Here is a 19,907-nt window from a genome sequence, read left to right as displayed (position 1 = left end):
GTGATTTTATAGCTTTATTTTGACTGACAATTAATGACATCTGCTGTTACGGTAACAGAAAAGCATGCCTGTCTGAAGAAACCATAGGCACACACACACACTGCAGACCATTCCATCGTACATCATTGTCACGGGGTTAGGCACTCGGACTACGGTTAGGTAAAGAGGTGTGAGGTGAAATACACAGGCACTTTTACTTAGTACTGGCAGCGTCCAGTCTTAAAAGGTAGTATTAAAAACTCTGAAATAAATTAATTTCAGTCGCACCTTCCTTAATGGCACAACCTTTTATAAGCAGCCTAAAAACTTTTAGAATTCTCCCCCCCCATTTTCTGTGTCCTCTGAGTTTGTACACACCGCTCTGTGTCTCTGCTGCTCGCTCCCCGCTTCTAAAGTAAGTCCTGACACGCTCCCTGGCCTGGCCCTGCCTCGCCGGGGCTGGGCACCGCAGGAGACCGTCCCCACACCAGCCTTTTCCCTACTTTCCGATTCCAGTGGAAGCCCACTGTTAACGTTGTCACTGCTGACGACCACCGTGTCCCAGCTCTGCAGGGTAATGGCTTCAGCGAACCAACAACCTGTTAGAGAATCGTACCTTCGGATGGCAGTTTAGAGCCCAGCTGTGAGAAATGCCCTGAAACAGGACTGCTCCCTAACAAATCCGAATCCTATATGCAAGCACTCAAAAGACATTTATTTATATAAAGTTCTGTAAAAAAATAAATTTTAGAACAGCATAGTTTCATAGAGAAAAACATTTTCTACAGAGTTCCAACTGCAAGGTTTTTTTTATATTGTACCATCATTAAATAAGGTGGGACACCATGTGAATTTCATTGCACTAGAAGAAATGCAAAGCATCTTTTTAATATAAAGATATACAGAGCATTCTAGACAACTACAGCTGTGTTACAGCTATGTGTTCTTTTGGATTTGGTCCAAAGAAACCTGAGTCTGTTTCCAGAGAGAATGAAAAAACATTGCACAGACAGCTGATCACTTGTTTCTTGCTGAAGGACACTGAAAAGATCACTCCCTGCAGCTCGCTCTGAGCCTAGCTTCCCCGACTATCAATAGTGTCCTTTCTTGGACTCCGGTCTTAAGTATTCACCTCACAGTCGTTACGCTGCTTAGAAGAAAGTCGGTCTGTTGTCAGAGCCAAGTGACTGCTCCCGGTGGATTATCACCTCTTCTGCTCCCAAATTTCAGCCATGTTTAGGTCTAAGTTGTTAAGGCCTTTCAGAGCTTGAAGGTTTCCAGTGTAAAAAGCTACATCTGAAGTAACCAGTCTGCAGGGAAACACACAAGGTCAGCATGTGAACCTCCCCTCCACCCAGGGCGCTCAGAAAGACAGCCAGGGTTTGTTCATGACTCGGGCACGCAACAACAACAACGCCTGTCCAAACGCTATGCCTTGGTTAGGTATTTTAAGTATCGGTTCAAAACTCAACGCCTATGGATGTGGTTTACTTTACAGCAGTGATCATACATAATGTGATTACTACTAGGTGTAAAGGGAGATCAAGTGATGAGTTTGGAAAACTCAGGAATTAGGCACCTAAAGCTTCCACTCTCTTGCTGTAATCCCAGGTTTCTCTAGACTTAACCCCCCCCCCCCCCCCCCCGACTACAGTGCAACTTAGTATATTAATTACTGCAACATTAACTTCTGTATTCTGGAAGGTTACTGTAAAAGCAATGGAACAGCAGAACAGTTCCATCCTTCCTAAGAGTTAAAATCCCTCCCAGACTGTTGAAACCTATCAGGGCATGACAGAAAGACAATCACGTTTCTAGCTGGAAAGCAGCAAGATGTAGGCATAAAAGTTGTGTTTTCATAGTAAAAAAAAAAATTAACCAGGATTCACAGACCTGGATTTTTACTACTATTACAGAAACAGTTTAAAAACAGATCAAAAAAGTGCATTAAAAACTAGGTCAATGAAGACCGCTGGAGCGGGAGCAAGTAAAATGCAGTGTTTGATGTTTCCCCTCCCAGCCAGCCCAGCCACACGCTCTGAGAGCTGCGGTCCAAGGGAAGGAACCGCTGCCCTGGAAGCAGCAGACTCGGGGCCATTCCTGCTTCCAGCTGCAGCCGAGAGACCCTTCTGACAGGGAGGACGGCTGTGCTGGGAAATACACCACCGCTGTCACCAGCAGCGCCGGCCCCCACCCTCCCACCCAAAAGATCCATTTAGGCCATCCAACCACAGGCATCAACCACAACCAAACGCGCAGGGGAAGCCGGCACACACGCTGCTCAGGAGTAGAAACCCGAGCGCGGAACACTCCCAAACACGCCCTGGGCGTTCTCATTCCGGCTGGGGCTGCTGCAGCCCTGCTTCCTATTCAGTAAGCTTGTTGGCTTACAAACACCTTACCAAGTGCCAAAGGTAACTGGATGTTATCTTGCGAAACACCACGAGCACAGAAAACTATTTCAGATAAACTCTTTCACAGAGTACAAGGATGAATGAGCTTAGGCAGGACAAAAAAGAATAAACTGGCGGGAACAGAACTCTTCTTAATTCCAGCAACATTTGAAACGTATAAACTCCCCTCTCTGGCTTCTTCAACCTGAGACAATGCTTTCTTGCGTGTGGGTAGGCTGGCCGAATTACAGCCTTACTACGCTGCAAACAAGCAAGCCCAGGTCAATAAGAATGATCATAACCCCCTCCATTTCAGGGGACAACCCAACGTACAATAGCATTCGGCCTGCGAGAGGCCGTCTGCCTTCCTGGGAGGTGTGGGACGCCAGGCACAGCCAGCAACGCCCCCTCAGGACAGGCACCACTGACCTGGGCTGGTGGTGGAGGGCTGGGCTGGGGCAGGAAAGGGGAAAAGCTCCGTGAGCATAATCTCCCTTTCAAATCTAGTTCTGCTGTAAAAACAATTTCTGTATAGGAGCTGCCCATCACACAGATGAAATACCGCTTTTTCCCATTTTTCCTTTGCTAGTGCCCTATGAGTCATCATCCATGTTTCAAAACTGCTTCATGAATCAGGCAATTCTTGCGAATTAAACTGTGGCTACTGCTGTCACACCAAGGCAGAAAAAACAATCCACAAACCAAGGAAAGCTGCATCAGGTTTCCAGCAGGACAACGCCCAGCTCCCAATCTATCACCACGCCGAGGGCATTCCTGGTTACTATGGAAGGGCACAAGTCACGTCCTCTACTATGAGAAAGCCCCAAATGGGACATACTCAAACACGGAGCGTGGCTGCCTTCTGCCATCACAACTTTCTTGCAGAAGACAAAACCTGCTTATTTAAATTAAGCATTATAAAAATAGTACCTAAACATACCCGTTCAGAGGCCCTCCATCATTGACTACGTTTAGGTGGGCCAGCTGCCTCTTCAGGTGAAGTTTGTAGCTTGCGTTAATTCGTAAAAACAACATCTAGAAGAAACCACAGAACAGAGTAAGGAACCATCCCCATGCTTCCATCACTGCCTACAGAGAGGAAACACACTGCCAACACCTTAAATTACTAACCTTCAGCATTATTTTTGCAATTCATGTGATTTTTGCCTTCTGCCAGTCCTTCGGCCTCCTAACCTTTCTGGCCATATACAATTTATAACACACAGGACAGCGTACACCCTCCCTTAGTTGTTATGTGTTGCACTTAGAGGGCACATTGTTTGGAGCATGAATTTTTCTTGTTATCTGAAACATCTAGCAACTTGTATTAAGGCTAGAAGCTAACAAATCTTTTCCCTGTACTATAACCACTTAAAAGTATTTTGTCCAAAAGGAAGCGTGAAAAACAGTCTGAAGGGACCATTTAATTTAGTGCAAAGAAAAACTACAACTTAGTGTATTCAGTGACTGGATCAGTCCTTCCTGTCCTTAGATTTACAACTCTGCAGCAGCAGCAACTGCAGCAAAATACTGAAAAGGCACATCTGGTACAATCTGGCTGCATAATACATCCAGGGACCTCCGGAAGCCACCAAGTTTGAGCAGCGCTGCAGAATTCCCTAAAAGGGCTGCACTCCAGCCCCAGAGCGTTGCCATTGGTGCACAATTTCAGCACCAATTCCCAGATGGCAGATTCTCCTCTCTAGACATTAAAATGCAGCTCAAAATGCGGGAATCAGTCAGTTCTTTTCACGTCTCATCCCTCTCCCTGCACATCCCTGCACTTCGATTCAGACCGAGCTGTCTGCATGACTGCTGCCAGCCCCTTTAATGTGTGAGTTTCACAAAGACTCAAAAAAAGAATTCCACCCCACCCCCACCCCCGATAAAGCAGAAGTCTCTTCTTACGGAGTTCATGTGCATTTGCAAAGGAGGTATTACATGAATCTCAAAAATAACATTCACCTGAGTTTGCTCCTCAGGAAGGAGGTCATAGATAGCTTCATGCATCTTTGCCATTTGCTTGCAGATATTCCTGAAGCATGCCGAAGGAACAGGAGCTTTCACTTCATACTGGAAATAAAACCACAACCAGTTACTCCTTTCCACCACTGTACAACGGTTTATATAAGAGTCTCCAACAGCCATCTGAAGCCCTGCGTTGCTAATGATGTCAGGAATCAAGGTTCATTTAGCCTATCACAAATTAAAACGGTTGCTGGGCACGATCTGACTCAGCCAAGGACTCACATCACACAATCTTTTAGCACTTTTGCTTTATAAGCAAACAGTAACATTCAAAGCAGTATGAAATCTGCGGATTTCCCAAATTCATCTGTTCATCTCTGTTACTTCTTCTCTTTGCTTGTTACTTTTAGTCGGTTTCCATTACCCTATGAATTGCAGCTGCAGAGAACAACCACCATGCCAGCCACACAGATGCCCGCCAGGTGCCTGCTAGCTAGCCCTCTCCTTTAGATCTGCACAAGTCAATGACAGACGAGCAATTCTACCTCCGAGGAACGTGCCCCTCAAGTACTAAATGAGAAAATACTGCCTCTCTAACACCATATGCATCCGCATTTCTGAAGAGAGAAGGAAAGCACAAGGAGATGGAACTTCCTGAAAACTCAATATTAGCTATTCAAAAAACCAGCAAAAAACCCATGCACAAAACCACTGCAAAAATACCTTGAAGAACAAAGTAGACTGAAATCCAAGAACCAAGACACTGGAAACCACCAGATGGCATGAGATTTGCTGCAAAGGGAACAAAATTCTTAGGCCCTCACCATGTATAGGGAAGATCTGAATGTGATTTCCAAAGCCCTTTGAAGAGCTGTGCCAGGCCCAGGGAAGCCAGCTCTTCCGTGCCTGCTGGAGAGGCTGCGCCAGCACAGGGTGACCTTCGGCAGGGTGATGCTTCCCCATAGAGCCTTGCACAATTCAGTGGAAAAGCTGAATCATTATAACTAAATTATTGACAAGCACACTGGAGGAGATGCTCTCTCTTACGCTAGCCTGAATTGTGAAAGACAAAAAGCTTGCCTCAGTGTGACAGAAAAAAAAAAAAAAAAGCAACAGGGAGTTTGGAGAAAGTCTTTGCAGGAAAGCCAAACCGGTGACCTAATTTTGACAGGAGAAGTAGCAGAAGAGCAGTGCTTACTACTCCAGGAGTGCTGCCTCCTGCGTGGGACAACGGCACAGTGCACAGGATTGTGCCTCAATCCGAGTTAGACAACCAGTGATTTACAATTTTCCAGTATCTTGCAAGCTGCAGCAATGGCTCTTGCACGACTACAGACAAATCAAACTCTTCATCGTGATGGGGAAAAAGTCACAGCACCAGAAAGAAACACGAGCTCCAGCCCTGCAAGGTGCTGGCCATTTTTATCTCCAGCTAAGGTCAACGGCCTGTAACACCGTGAGGGATCAGACAAAAATTTACCGCTCCTCTGTCCAAACAGTCACAAGATGGGAAACTCCCACAGGAGTGAATCACACTGGATTTTTTTCCATGAACATGTATTCCTTTTTAAAAACCTACGCCTTTTTCACTTGTTAATTATATCTGTTAAATACCCCTGTTCCTGTTTTCTCTCCCTGCCCAAGTTAACAGACAGATGCTGGGAACTGTCCGTGCTGCTGTCAAACGCCCTGCTGAGCACAGCCTCATCACAGTGGCACCGTGTGAAGACCAAGACAGCTCCTGTTCCGCAGAGCTCCCACAGGGAAGCACAGCCTGGAAACGCACAAGTAACTTGCCCACGTTACCCAGGTGCCAGGTCAACGTCCCACCTACGGGATCAAACTGCCTCTCGTACAAAGCAGGTTTCTAGACTGTGCAATGTTTGTTTTCAAAGCACGCTGGACACCCACTGCTACGAAACTCGCTTGCTTACTCATTCAGATTTACACACTTCAAAGCAGGTGACCACTTTATCCACAAAGCACTGAAGTATTTGGACTCTCACAAAACCCATGGAAACCAAAGAACACACTGACACAGTCGCACTGACATGCCCATTTGCAAAGATCCTGGGTTTGTGTTCTTCACAGCTTTCAGTGCCAGGATTTCATTATTTCAGGAACAAGATGAGCCCAGTTACAGGGTCCGTCAGGAATGAAGGCAAATCAACACACGGTCTCCTTCCCTCCTGTACCCTGTGGGTTGCATTCACGTGAGCCAGGCGCTCCCACTCAGCCTTTCAGAGCTCTAAAGGACAGGAATATTCTCAGTTTGTATCTCATGCCAGCTAAGGGGAGAATGGGATGTAAAGACGGAGGGACAGTAAGGGATGGATACTTCCTAACATCAAGAACATAAACTGTTACTTGTTTGTCGCGGGCTAACTTGCTTAGTATCAATAATTAAATTCTTGCATTTTTTTTTAATTTATTTTCAAGAGGTAAGAGGCAAAGTGACCAAAAAGCCATCTTACTTAATAGAACAGGTATTTTTCTTTGGGGAAAAAACACCAAAAGAACACCTTTAGAAACAGGCATGAACATGTTTTCAAAAGTATAAACACAACAGGGGGTGGGGAAACCATTGGTATTTTTCTCCCCTAAGTTTAGGTAACACCATTTGATAGCCCAAAGAAACAGATGAAAAGAAGCAGCACAACATAAAATAAACAATAACATAATAGAAACAAGACAGACATAAATGCTGCGTGTTGCAGCCGCCTCACTACAGCCCCCATTGGCGTGTCCACAACCTGTGCTTCTCACGAGGTCCTTCCTACAAGGAAGAGGTTGGTCCAGGCCAATCATCCAATCTGTCACTAAAGAATTAATTTATTTTTCCCACCATGGAACTGCTTTTCTTCTCCACCCCCCTCCCAAGAGCATAAGATCCAAAGCAAAACACTAAGCTTTAAAAGCTCGTGCACTGTATGCATGGGGTCTGCGGGCCCAGAAGCCCCACCGTGGGGCAGGCTCTGGCAGCGTGGTTCGCCGTGAGCTGGGTCACAGGGAGAGGATCAGCCCAGCACCAACCCGCTGTACTGCCCGGTGTTCGGACACACGCTACCAGCACGGCACAGGATGGCTACTAACGCTGCTACACAGCGGGAACTGCTAAGCACAGGGCTCTAGTCCCCAGGCCTGCAGCCCAACAGATGGGCTGGTCCTTCCCCTCCAAAAACTCTTTCTCCCCAGCAGTTTTTTGCTGTTTCCTCAGCTGCAGGAAATTACATGCTCCCCACTTCCAAAGACACACAGTCGGGAAAATCAGGGAACAGGAACTGGCTCAGTCTGGCTGCAGACAGGAGCTGTCAGCGGATAAAACTACTGAGGGTAGGAGAGCACTTCAGTTTCTAAACACCAGAGCATCTGGCCAGACAAAACGTTTCTGTTACTGCTGAAGGAGTAAACGAACAATCTTTTTTGTGTGGGTGAAGGCGAATGACACCCAGGTGGCAAACGTTAGAGACAAAACACATTCACAAGTACAGCACAGAGCTTTGTGTTTATACAGTTTAAAGAAGTTCAAACAAGTCCTGATTAGGAAAGGTTAAGACTCCATTTGAAACATCTAGACTGTATATAATTAGACCTCCAATTGCAATTTCGAGAATGTATAATTATTTCCATAAATCATTACCTTGGATAATAGTTTGTCAAATAAGCTATCCATTATGGCAACAAGCTTTGCTGAAATTTCAGCTATGTGGTCGTGATAATCCTGTAATGGAAGAAAGCAGGTTTTATTCACTATCTAATGGCATTCATATTCTTCAGAGCACAGTTGAAAAGCAGAACTTCGTGTTTAATTAGCAAATGCCAAAAGAATTACCTTCGTAATGTGGTCAAAATGCCTGAGCATGCTAAACTGCTTCGGCTGCAGTCGAGCTTCAAAATGAGCCCTGATAATAGGAATGTAGTGTACGATTAGCTGTAGGCAACGTGAAGAAAGGGCTGTAAATCCAGAAGCGAGAGGGAAAGAAAAATAACTTAATTATTACACAAGAAGAGGCATTTTGTATAGACTGTATCTCTTTTAACATAAATAACGTATCTGACACAATTTAACATCCTTTTTTAATTTAAAAATAAAAAGGAGGGGGGGGGGGGGAGGTAAACATTTGCTTCCACTGGGAAAGCCCATCCAGTGAAGACACCAGACTGGTACCCGGCCATTCACACCCAGCTTCTGTAAGATATGGGACAAGGGACTAATTTTACAAGAGGCTTTAAGTGTCTACTTGACATTTTGAGCCCTGAGCACATGTAGACATTGGAGAGATCTCAAAAGACCTGACTCACCAGCTACCTCACCTCAGCAGCCACATTCTCAAGGCATCAATACTACTTCTGCAGGTTTACCTCAGCACCCTGCCCTGCCAGTGCTCAGCTGCCCAGTCTGCTCCTGCCTGCGGTGCTGGCCCAATTCCCACAACCAGGCTTCTCCTGTGGCTGACAGGGCCTGGGCTGGCAGCAGGACACATGGTGGTGCCAGCATGGTCACCCCACTGGCCAAGCCCTCTGGAGCAAGGACCCACCCCAACTTTTCTCTGCTCACTTGTGCCTGCTCAAACACTATGGCCGCAGCTCCTTGGGGGGAAGCCTCCCAACCCATCCTCCTCAAGCTAGTCCCTTTCAAAAAGGGAAATGCAGGCTGGTAATCAGGACACCCTGAAACATGGGAACCGCAAGTTCAAATACCTGCTTCAACCCATCAACCAAAGGCTCTAAATTTGGAGATAGTTTAAAAACAGGGGTCTCAACCAGCCTGTCAGACTGTTCTGTAGCACGGAACCAGGCACCTAGTTCTCCCCAGCTTTTCAGAGCAGGGGAAGCAGTCCAGGCAGGTACCTCGGGGCTGGCAACTCAGCTGAATAGCTACATGCTGAAAATGAGAAACTAAAGCCCAAATCATAGTTTGGATTCAGCACACAGTCACAGAGCCGTAAGTGACCTGACTGCGCTGGGACATCTAGCCACATAAAGACTAACTATTCGATTCAGAGCCACCCACAGAAATGATTTTGTGCATTACTGACGCGCAGTTATAACCCACAAGAGCTGTATGTGGACACGACATTACAGAATACAGCACCCCAGGGCAGACGGGACAGCACAGCTCAGCGAAATGCATGGGGAGCCAGGGGTTTGGCTGCACTCCTCTACCTGTGTACCTCCAGTCTCAAGATCTGAACACTAAGCAGCTCCTAAGCATGCCAAAGTCACCACTGAAAAACTACATCTTCCCACAGTCAAAACGTTTTCATGGAAAACTTGCTCACCTATATATTTGTTCTTACGTTTCCCTTCATGTAATACAGTGAAGCTTTGTATTTAAAGTGACCCAGTAAACAGCAAAGGAATTTGATGGATTTTAGTGCACCCCGTAATCAGACAACTCACTAGTTTTTATGCATATTTTAACCCCTAACTTGCAAGGTCTTACCACCCTGTGTTCTGTGCACAGGACCACAACACAAACACAGCTTATCATAAATGTTTAGGGTTTTTTTGTGGTTTTTTGTGTGTGTTTGTTTTTTTTTTTTTTTTTTTTTTTAACAGGCAGGAGAACAAGCTTTGACATTTTAAACAAAGAAATCCATACCTAGGTTTTTTGTAGTGATTGTTTTCAAACCAACAACTTGTAATGCACCAGCTCCAAGCACTAGTTGGCAACTTCGAGAGTTGAAATACTGTGAGAAAGAAAAAGATAGTGAAAACGCATGCTGGCTCTTCTAACAACTACACGTAACCACAGTTTAGAAACACCGTCAACAGAACTTTGCAAGATTAAATCTATTATTATGAAGGCCAGCTCCAGAGTTTCACATACTCCTCACTACAGAGGAGCCCACGACTGCTAACTAGTAAGACAATGGGAACTTTTTCACCACTCTCAGTAGTCTCTGGCCCGTAGTATTTTTTGACTTGGCTTAAGCTAAAGCACTCGAGGCAGCATTTCAGCAAAGGGAAGCAGAAATACTGCTATTAAAAACAGCTATTCAGTGATTTCAATTCAGGGACTAACTTCTGCTTCTCTATGAGAACTTTGGGTGAGGCTTCTCTCAGTGTGAAAACTAGCTAGCTATGTTCAGCCTTGCTTTGAAAGCTGTACACAAGAGCAACTTTGTACTAGAAATCTGTAAAACATACTTCTCAAACCAGGACCTTGGATGGAGTGAAGGGGAAGGATCTCACTAGTTTTGCTGAGTAGACAAGTGTAATATCAGAATGGAAAATACCTGAAGAACAAGTTTCTGCCCTGGCTCTAGACCTTCCTCACTGCTGCTGTTAATGAAAACTTTAAAAGTACTGAAACTCACTGCTGCCGAGCAGGCTGAATCTGCAACACTACAAAATACTGAGATTAAGAAATGATGCACGGAAGATGTTAAGCCACATCAAAGAACAGTTCTGTAAGAATTCCAGGTATAGTGGCTGCCTTCTGACTTAATCTTCCTAACTTAGTTACAGGAGAAAAGAAATTATCATTAAATGCATCTGGACAGCAAGACAGATCCTGTTAGCATATTCTGCCTTATTTTGGCATTCTGCTCCATCACCCACCCAGCTTGAGGCATCAGATATTTTAGACTGGCTTGGGTGATGCAACAGAGACAGAGGAGGCATTGCTGTTGTCCCCGATTCCTGCACTGAATGGAGAGCAGAAGACCCAGGGCTCACGTTTGAACAGAACCAACCCTGTTGACCGAGGGGCAAAACCTACAGAGACCTGACCCTTTCTCACACACCTGAAGGATTCACAGGGAATTGTGACAAGGTTGCCCTGCAGCTTGTGTCTGCAATACAAGAGGATTTCCCCCAATACAGCTCCTTTTTTTTTGTGGGCCACAATCCTGCTTCACAGGTCTTGCTTCAGAATAACGCATGAACAAACTTAAAATTTCAACCCTCCCCTTGAGTAAAATCAGGAAACAATTTTTCTGGCTGTTTCCTGCAGTCAGTCACAAAACTCAGGACCACAGAGGATACACGGTGAACCCCACACACCCACTCTGGGCCACCAGAGTGGTGGATCTGGGACCAGGAAAGCAACCCAGACGCAGTGCCACAACCGAACCTGAGCTACGTGTGGCTCCTGACCCGGAAGAGGCACAATCTACTCTGCTCAGACAGAAGTCAGGCCTGAGACGGGCTGACACACCTTCATCTCCTCCTCCTGAAAAGCAAGACCTTTTCTTCTGCCTCCTGGTGGACTTCAGAAGTAGATCCACTGAGCCAACGACAGATACACCCTACACAGCCTAAGCTCCTCTGAGGTATGACTGCGTGGCAGACCATTAAAAACACGCTCTATAAAGGATGATAAGACACTGGTACTCTCCCCCTGCCTTTCATCCACCCTAGTTACCGGATGGCCTGTTGCAGACAAAGCAGCGAGGCAGCAGCACGGCTGAAACATCAAAAGAGCAACACCCCCTCCTTGTGACTGCCTGGAGGAAAGCACCGCGGAGCTCGGGCGCCGGGGCTGGAGCCTTCTCCTCGGCACCAGCTGAGCAGCTCCAGTCATCGCAGTGCCGGTTTTGCCCATACACAGGTGTCATTTCACTCTGGTTGCAGCCATAGTTCAAAACAGCCTGGAATTTCATGACCTGGGAACACTCTGCAGTTTCCAGCACAATAAAGCCTAGCTCTGGCTACCTTCAAAGCTTGCTGGCTCTGACAGTTGTCAAACAAAAAGCGTAGTGACCTGCAAGGACACCTTGAGTGGTCTTATTTTGTTCAAAGTGACCTTTCGTTTTTGCTACTTGTTCTTGCCATCTCTCCAATTGATGGCACCTTGCTGCCAGACAGGAAAGACAATAATGAGACTGCACACAGTGTTTGGATACCAAGGAGTAAAACACAAATGACACAGAGCTAGAACAAGATATGGTAGGGAGAGAGAATTAACACAGAGATGCAAGTCCGGCCGAGTTTGAGGCATCTGCTGCTGTCCTGCCCGCCTGCAAAAAGGGGCTGGGAGACCTAAATGAAGCAGCAGCTGGAGAAAGAGAGGTGAAGAGGGGCATCCCCAGTCCCAGCCTGACCGATGGGCTTGGATAGTGCGATAGTGCTTTCAGACGGGAAGGTCTGGGGATGAATCTGAATTGGCTGCAGGGAGGAGTGTTCCTGCATCTGGTTATTCAGACAAGAACTACCAACATGAAGATTATTTAAAGGTCCATCTTCTGTGGTGTGTTTCCCCTCCCCCATCCCCCACCTTATGTAAAATATACTTTTGGAGAGTAGAATCTATTAATCTTTTATCGATTATGCTTGTCTTCAGAACTCTTAATACCTGACATAACCTTTGTGGGCAAAGATACAAGTGAAAACCTTGAAATAAATTAACTGCTAGGTTTTGGAGCCTAGATTATTATATATAGATATATAGATATACGTGACAGCTTTAAAGTGCATTCCTGTGCTCCTTTTATTATTGTTTACTTATATCACCTTGCAGTATCTGTGCTCTACCGGCTCTCCTCTTCTCTATTGAGAAATAAATGACAAAAAGGTCCTGGTCTTTCATCATCTTCACATTTTACAACAGAAGCTTCATCCCATACTATTTTTCATGCTTCTACTGACTATACCTCTACTGACTTGTAAAAACCAAGGGCCTCATTTCCTTCCTGAATATAGATATATTTCTGTGGCACCTGGGATCAAATTGCTTTTTCTTCAGCAGCATGAATCCTACACCCAGCTTAAAGGACAGGCAGTTATGACAAACACTACTAGATGGGATTTCCAATATTCCAGGTGAACAAGAGGAAAGACAGCCTTCCTGAAGTTAATTCACACAATAAATTGCATCTTTAATGCACTTAGCTTAAAAGGCCGCTTTATGGTGTAGTAACAAATGCAGTAATTTCTATACATTTTCTGTAATTGATATGAAATCATAACACACATGTGAAGCATTATAGACAGTAAGACACGTTGCCTGCCCTGAATACCCTTGATTAGGGCAGACAGTACATTTAGAGCCATACCTTCAGTAAATCAGACAGGCGGGTAAGCATGTCAGTGGTGATGGAAGGAATGTTATCCACACACTGGCAGTATTCAAGGATTATTCTTATTAACAGCAATACTGTCCTACAAGAGAGGAAACAGCCAAATATGTCATCTCAGTGCACAGATGATGTTGAAAAATCAAACACAGGCCAGTCATGTTGATAGAAAGCTACCTAATGCTAGAGATTATAGCATTAAACAAACTCACCAACTGATCTGAAGGAGAAGTAAAACATAAAAGAAGATATACATAATGACAGTTATAAAGAATTCTCATTCCACAGGGTGGCATGCGGACAAAGTACTTAATGTATATGAGAGAAAAATCTCATAGCTTCATTGGTGTAACTTTTTAATCTCCGAAACAGCTACTATGGAACTGGAAGTCTCCACACAGATGTTGGCAGGGGACAAAAATTCCAAAGCTCCTTTCTTATACTATATAATTCTGGCCAACTTTGAGCAAGTATAAAAATCCACAGAATGTAGACAACAACCACCACTGAAACGGATGTAATGAATGCTAAGGAGCTGCAAACAGAGAAGGCAGCTGTGAAGAAACAGCACCAAAAATTCAAAGGTGCTCAACACCTGTAATTTCCCTTGAATTCTGCAGGCACTGGAGAATTTGGGAGCTACTGGATGGAATTAAGAAGGCTCAACAAAGAGCAGGTACTCTCCTTTGAATTCAGGTACACAGAAGGCAGGAAAACTAAGGCAAGATCAAATGTTCAGAGTTGATACTCTAACATTTCAAAAAGTTAAATCTCTTTCTTCCTTTAGGCAGTTGAGTGCAGAAAGATGAAGAACCAACTGGAAATAAAGAGCTGGAGGTTTTCGGGGGAACATCTAGGCTTTTTTTCGTGAATGCATTTTATTTGATTAAATACAATGAAACTGTACATAAAAGTGTGTTGAAATGAAACAAATATTTGTACCAACATGAAGCTGACAATTGCTTCACAGAGCTAAGTAAAATGAGTTTCAAATGAGCTGAGATGGATTATCAAAGACATTCATCTGTTAGGTAAATTTTATTCTTTAAAGCATGTTCAAATGCTCCTACTTGACCTGAAATGCTCTTTTGCAGTGATATCAGTTGGCTGGCACAGTAGTTCTGAGCCATCAGCTTCTGTTTCTAATTGAACAATGATGCATCATCATGAAGCAACTCATAAAAAGACAGCTGGTCAAAGACATTATGTAAAACAGAACTTTTAAGTTTGGGGTAAATCAATGTTAGGACTCTGGGGAGTGAGATTTTCCAGATTTTACTCCCTCTCCAAAAACACTCTCATGCATATTTAATGCTAAAGCCTCACAGTCTTTGGAAACACAGCATGCTTTTAATGAAAGAAGTATGTGAGCATCATATACTTTAAAATGCCTTTGATATAACCAGCTTTAAGAAACTACTTTCCAATCCAAAGCAATCAGGATACAGGGTATGCAGCTTCTGAGATAGCCTGTATCTTATTTCTTATACTAAATGAGATAAGCAATCATTCAGCAGCAGACTCATGTACTTTGGAATTGCTCAGCCTGGAGAAGAGAAGGCTCCAAGGAGACCTTATTGCAGCCTTTCAGTACTTAAAGGGGGTTCAAAAGATAGGGACAGACCTTTTAGTAGGGCCTGTAGTGATAAGACAAGGGGTAATGGTCGTAAACTAAAGGAGGGTCAATTCAGACTAGATACAAGGAAGATGTTTTTTACAATGTGGGCAGCAAAACACTGGCAGAGGTTGCCCAGAGGGGCTGGAGATGCCCCATCCCCGGAAACACTCCAGGCCAGGTTGGAGGGGGCTCTGAGCAACCTGGCCCAGTTGCAGATGTCCCTGCTCACTGCAGGGGGCTGGACTAGATGACCTTTAAAAGGTCCCTTCCAACCCAAACCATTCTATGATTCTATGATTTTGCCAAAGATTATCTATATTGCAAGAAATAACAAGTGTGCTACAAAGACAAACCCGTATTTTAAGGACCATGTGTTTTCATGAAATAATTGGAAAACCCCACATTCAAATTAAACCATAAATTTAGCCTAGTCATTCAGAAAAGAGACAGCATCTTAATGTGCAGAAGAGCTTGCAATGTTTTATAACTGTTTGAGAACTAAAAAGAAACTAGCCTGTGAGAGGAGAGGTTTTTTTTTTATTTAAGTAACATTGCTAAAGCTGTTATCACAGTCCTACTCAAAAGTTCTTGCTAACTAATCCACTGCTAAGAGAAAAGAGTGCATCTTACCCAACTGTTGCATATTTTTGTCCTTCAACAATAAGAAATTCTGTTGGCTTTCTTTCTTCAGTAGCTAGATATTTTAGCAAGAAAGGAAAAGGGATGAGTTGAACTAAAAACAAGTACAAAAACTGCTAGTTTCTAAATTTCTAAAAACTTAGTGTTCACTTGCTGAGGCTTGAAAAAACAACAATCAATCTTGGGAGCACTGCTCTCTTACAATATTTATTACATAGTTGGCCACCCATCGTAATTACTACAACCCATAAAGTTACTTTATTATCCACTGGGATTTTAGATCAAAAAATTCCCCAAAGTCCCACAGTCATTACAGACTTAGAAACTTCAAATACAACAGTTTACAAATAGAAGAAGAAAAGCAGAAAGCACCATTAGGTTTTCTACTATACATTCTCAAATGATTTGCTGTGTATATTAATATTTTAGCTTCAAACCACTTCTTCCTTAGGCTTCAGAGTAGAAGCTCTTACTGATGCAGTTTTTCATGCTAAACTTGATGCTGCCAGTTTCCTGTCTTCTTGAAGGAAGCTGCAAAAGCTTATTTTAAGAGCAATGGTCGATGAGCATATCTTGGTGTGGTGTTCCGTAAGCGGAGTGATTATTGCCTAACACGCTCTCTGTTTCTGCTGTATTCCTTTTGGGGGGGCCAGGGTTTCTCCACCACGACATTACCGTATTTTCTTCCTTCTCATCTATTGCCATTTTCCTTCCCCCCTATGTACGTTTTCCTCTTCTTCTTGCCGCTCACACGCATTCACCGCTGCAATACTGGATGAGTATCCCCACAAAGTAAGAATGCATCATGCATTCCAATTTGCACAGACAGAAATGGGGCACGAGGAGAAAAGTCTGACTTGTCTGAGGTCAAATGAGGTTTCTGTGGCAAGGTAAATAATTGAGCGCACATGAGTTTTCACTTCCATGAGCAGCCACACAGCATGCTGCCTTTCATTTGAACAAGTGGCAGATGAAGCAGGGGGAAGGAGCAAGCTTTGTTTAAGGGGGGCTGAGCACCCACACGCACTCCTTGGGCCCTTGCAACACTTCAGTGGTACGTTCTGGGGAAAGACTGAATTTGCGCAAAGACTGCAAGCCTCTACACTGTGAATACACGTATAAAAAAATTAGCTCCCTCCCTGTGCTAACACTTAAACGGGTTTTCAAAAAAACATCCATGTTTTTAAGGTCAGCACAAGAAGTTTCAACACTGGTAATAGAAAAAAGAAAAAAAAAAAGCCATCAACTTCCTTCTGATTCCCCCAGAAGACACTGAGCAAACACAGATCAAGAATGACATTGGAATATGTCCGTCAACTTTCAATAGCAGCATTTGCTGATAATAAATTCAGTTAACAGTAGGACACAGCACTGTATCACCTACTAAGAAGAAAATTAACTCTATCCCAGCCAAAACCAGCACAGACTGGAAAGATACACACCTGCTGGTTTTTTTTCAGGGAGAGAAATTCTGCCGTCTGAGACCGAATCAACAAGATCCTGAAATTCAGCAGGAACTTCAGCTTGCTTCCAGCGCTCGTTGTCCAAAAGCAGGCTAGTTATAAACACAAAAGAGAGGAGACTGAGAAAATGAAACACCTTGTCTTGATGCTTTTCCTGCCTGTAACAGTATAGAATCAAAACTACAGTAATTTTAAAAAAAGCCAGTGGCCCAAAATGTTATGTTATTCATCTTAATTTTAAAGAGGTGCCCAACAATTGGCAGTAGCAAAACAGGTAAACACCATCTTGGCCTAGAGATCTCACAATTTGTTCATTCAAACTATCATAGAGAACAAAAGACTACAATAGGCAATAAAGATCCTTATGAGATCACTGCCACCGAAGCAATGAGTAATCATTGGAATTTTAAGAGCTTTTGATGGATGAGAGCAAAATGACTTGATGTATGATACTGGGAAGGCTGTTCCCCAAGGGTTTTTTTTTTTGTTGTTGTTGTTATTGTTTTTGATGGAGGTTTTTAGGTTGGGTTATTTGTTGGTTTTGTTTTGGGTTTTCTGTTATTTTTTTGTGTCGCTGTTTTTTTTTTTTTTAAAAACAATTGGAAGTGAATTATCCCAAAGTTACTCAAGCCCTGAGACACAGCAATCCTGCCCTTCGATGGCAGTCTTGAGGACTTCCTGTAGCTATCATGTCCTCCTTTAGGCAACTGTAGAACAATCCACTTTGAAGAAGTTAAGTTATGAAAACCTTAGAAGTCTAAACCAATTGAAAAGATTTGGATTTTAATGCAGTTTTTTCACTCCCTGCTCTTAAGTACAACTTGCTTACCAGCATTCTAAGCAACAAAAGACCGTGTTTGCCTGGCATATGATTGATAAAATTATTCATGTAAGAACACAAAAATCTTCTACCCAGAGATACCTTAGTTTCGTCTTCCTCTCCTCATGGAATCTATTCACAAATCTATTAGCTTGACTCTGAAGTGCTCCTCGCAAGGACATACTTTTCCTGCCACAGATCTGCTCAGTATCTAAGATAAAGCCTTCCATCAAGCGAGAAAGAGCAACAAACTCGTTGGAATTCAGCTTCTCTAGGAAGCCATCCTATACGCAAAGAAAACCATTGTAACGAAACATAACAGCACAAAAATTCAGAGACATAAAGAAACGACTAATCAGCAGGCCTGAGGGCTATGAGTATTTCAAAGGAGAACATTATTTAACGCTACACGGGACAGAGAAGGCAGATTGCAGTGCAAGCTGGTACCTGGTCATAGATAGGCATTCTCTGCATGGAGCTTCCAAGACAGCAAGTCAGAATATTAAAAAAGAAAAAAGAAAAGAAAAAAAGTAGCAGAAACCCACATTGCCTTACAATGATGTGATATGTTAATGCTTGTGTGCTCTGGGCATTAGCATCAAGTGCCTGTAGCAGCAGGAACAGTTACTTAATTTCAATTGAGAATGCCATTTCAGAACTCTCGCTCATTAAACCAGTAACTTGGGAGTAAATTCTCATTAAGGATGAGATGCCAACAGCCGTCTGAGCCAAGCTCCTTACCTTTGCTCTTGCCATGAGGAACTTGACTGAACGATCATGGCAGATATCAGAAGCATTATAAAGTAAATCTTGAATATTGTTTGCCAGCCTGACCAGTTCCAGGTCAGTCAGCTTCATGTCATCACTGATCCTACAAATGACAGAGCCAGTTGGTTGAGCATCAATTTATAAAAAAACCCAGTATTTTTGCTCATAGGTTGAAGGAGGACTGAGCCTTGCAGCAACTGTCAAATGCAGACAGTCAGTTAATCACCAAAGTCACTTTGTACAGACGGGATGTTCTAAGCTGCTGTCAAAGTCATGTCAATCCCTGTAACAAGTAAATGTACAATTGCACTTCTTTATATTTTGTTTTGAATCCACGTTCTATTTGTTATTAATGGGCTAAGACAAAACATGATATAGCCATTACTAATACAACAGATATTATTAACATTTACTGAACTAAAATTTACCTAGCTTGGTAACACTTGAGCATCACAAGCATCTGACAGATAAAACACAGTATTTTTCTTCCAATGCAAGCATTAAGCCTAAAATACATACTCTGCACTCCCCGCCACCTTAATCTATAGGCTGTCATTCTATCTGCTCTTTAGACTTCAGGCTCCTAAATTGGTGCTTTTAAAAAAACCTTTTGTGATTTGCCTACTGTTTGAGGCTAGCCATTAGCACAGCACTGCCCATTCATGTAATTAGTTAAGATAACAATCTCTTGGTTCAGCGTGGCTGCTGAAGGGACTGGCAGTTTAAGAGGAGAGCAAAAACCCAGGATGCTACAGAGCAGCAACTGGGCTAACATTGTTAGAACTGTATAATTTTATTAGCCTGCTCCAGACACAGAGCAGAGGTGCAAAGAAAACCAGAAGAGGGATGAAGCGAGTTCATTTTAGAACGAAGTTATGCAACCAGCCTCGGAAACAACTTCATTGCTCCAGACCCCCAGCTGAGTGGTATATTTTTAGCAAACTTGGCAAAGTGCTCAAGACCAGTTCAGATCCAGCTCCCTTCTCCTTCCCTGCTCCTCCCTGTAACCCTGGACTCGTCTTCACATTGCATTTCTCCTTCAGCGCATGATGGATGCTTGGACGTACACAGGCCTGAATTAGATTTAATTAGACTATGCTGCACATAAAACAATCTCCTTCAGCCAGCACTGTGATTTGAGGGGTAAGGTCTCTATCAACAATGACAGCTGCTTAAATACACCAGTAGTTTAAGTACCAACCAGCTAGAGCAAGCAGGACATTTGCTATCTTCCAT

At 43.6% G+C, this 19,907-nt stretch overlaps 1 protein-coding gene across 7 annotated transcripts in view; it reads right to left on the bottom strand.

Moving 5' to 3' along the window:
• VPS54 (VPS54 subunit of GARP complex) overlaps positions 1-19,907 on the bottom strand; it is a 62,574-nt gene continuing 42,667 nt past the window's right edge. For all 7 annotated transcript variants that reach the window (XM_080389564.1, XM_080389565.1, XM_080389561.1 and 4 more), the window contains 11 exons: positions 18,645-18,774; positions 18,006-18,187; positions 17,063-17,175; positions 15,612-15,675; positions 13,343-13,448; positions 9,946-10,033; positions 8,173-8,294; positions 7,981-8,061; positions 4,338-4,445; positions 3,313-3,407; positions 1-1,289 (listed from right to left, as the gene is read on the bottom strand). In XM_080389564.1, coding sequence (XP_080245690.1) covers positions 1,184-1,289; positions 3,313-3,407; positions 4,338-4,445; positions 7,981-8,061; positions 8,173-8,294; positions 9,946-10,033; positions 13,343-13,448; positions 15,612-15,675; positions 17,063-17,175; positions 18,006-18,187; positions 18,645-18,774 — 1,195 coding nt within the window. In that variant the 3' untranslated portion in view covers positions 1-1,183. The remainder of the gene's footprint in view (positions 1,290-3,312; positions 3,408-4,337; positions 4,446-7,980; positions 8,062-8,172; positions 8,295-9,945; positions 10,034-13,342; positions 13,449-15,611; positions 15,676-17,062; positions 17,176-18,005; positions 18,188-18,644; positions 18,775-19,907) is intronic.

The sequence above is a fragment of the Falco punctatus genome, assembly GCF_963210335.1.
Source record: "Falco punctatus genome assembly, chromosome: 5".
Taxonomy (NCBI): Eukaryota; Metazoa; Chordata; class Aves; order Falconiformes; family Falconidae; genus Falco; species Falco punctatus.
The sequence above is the reverse complement of the archived record's forward strand: the minus strand, read 5'-3'. Positions and strand labels throughout refer to the sequence as shown.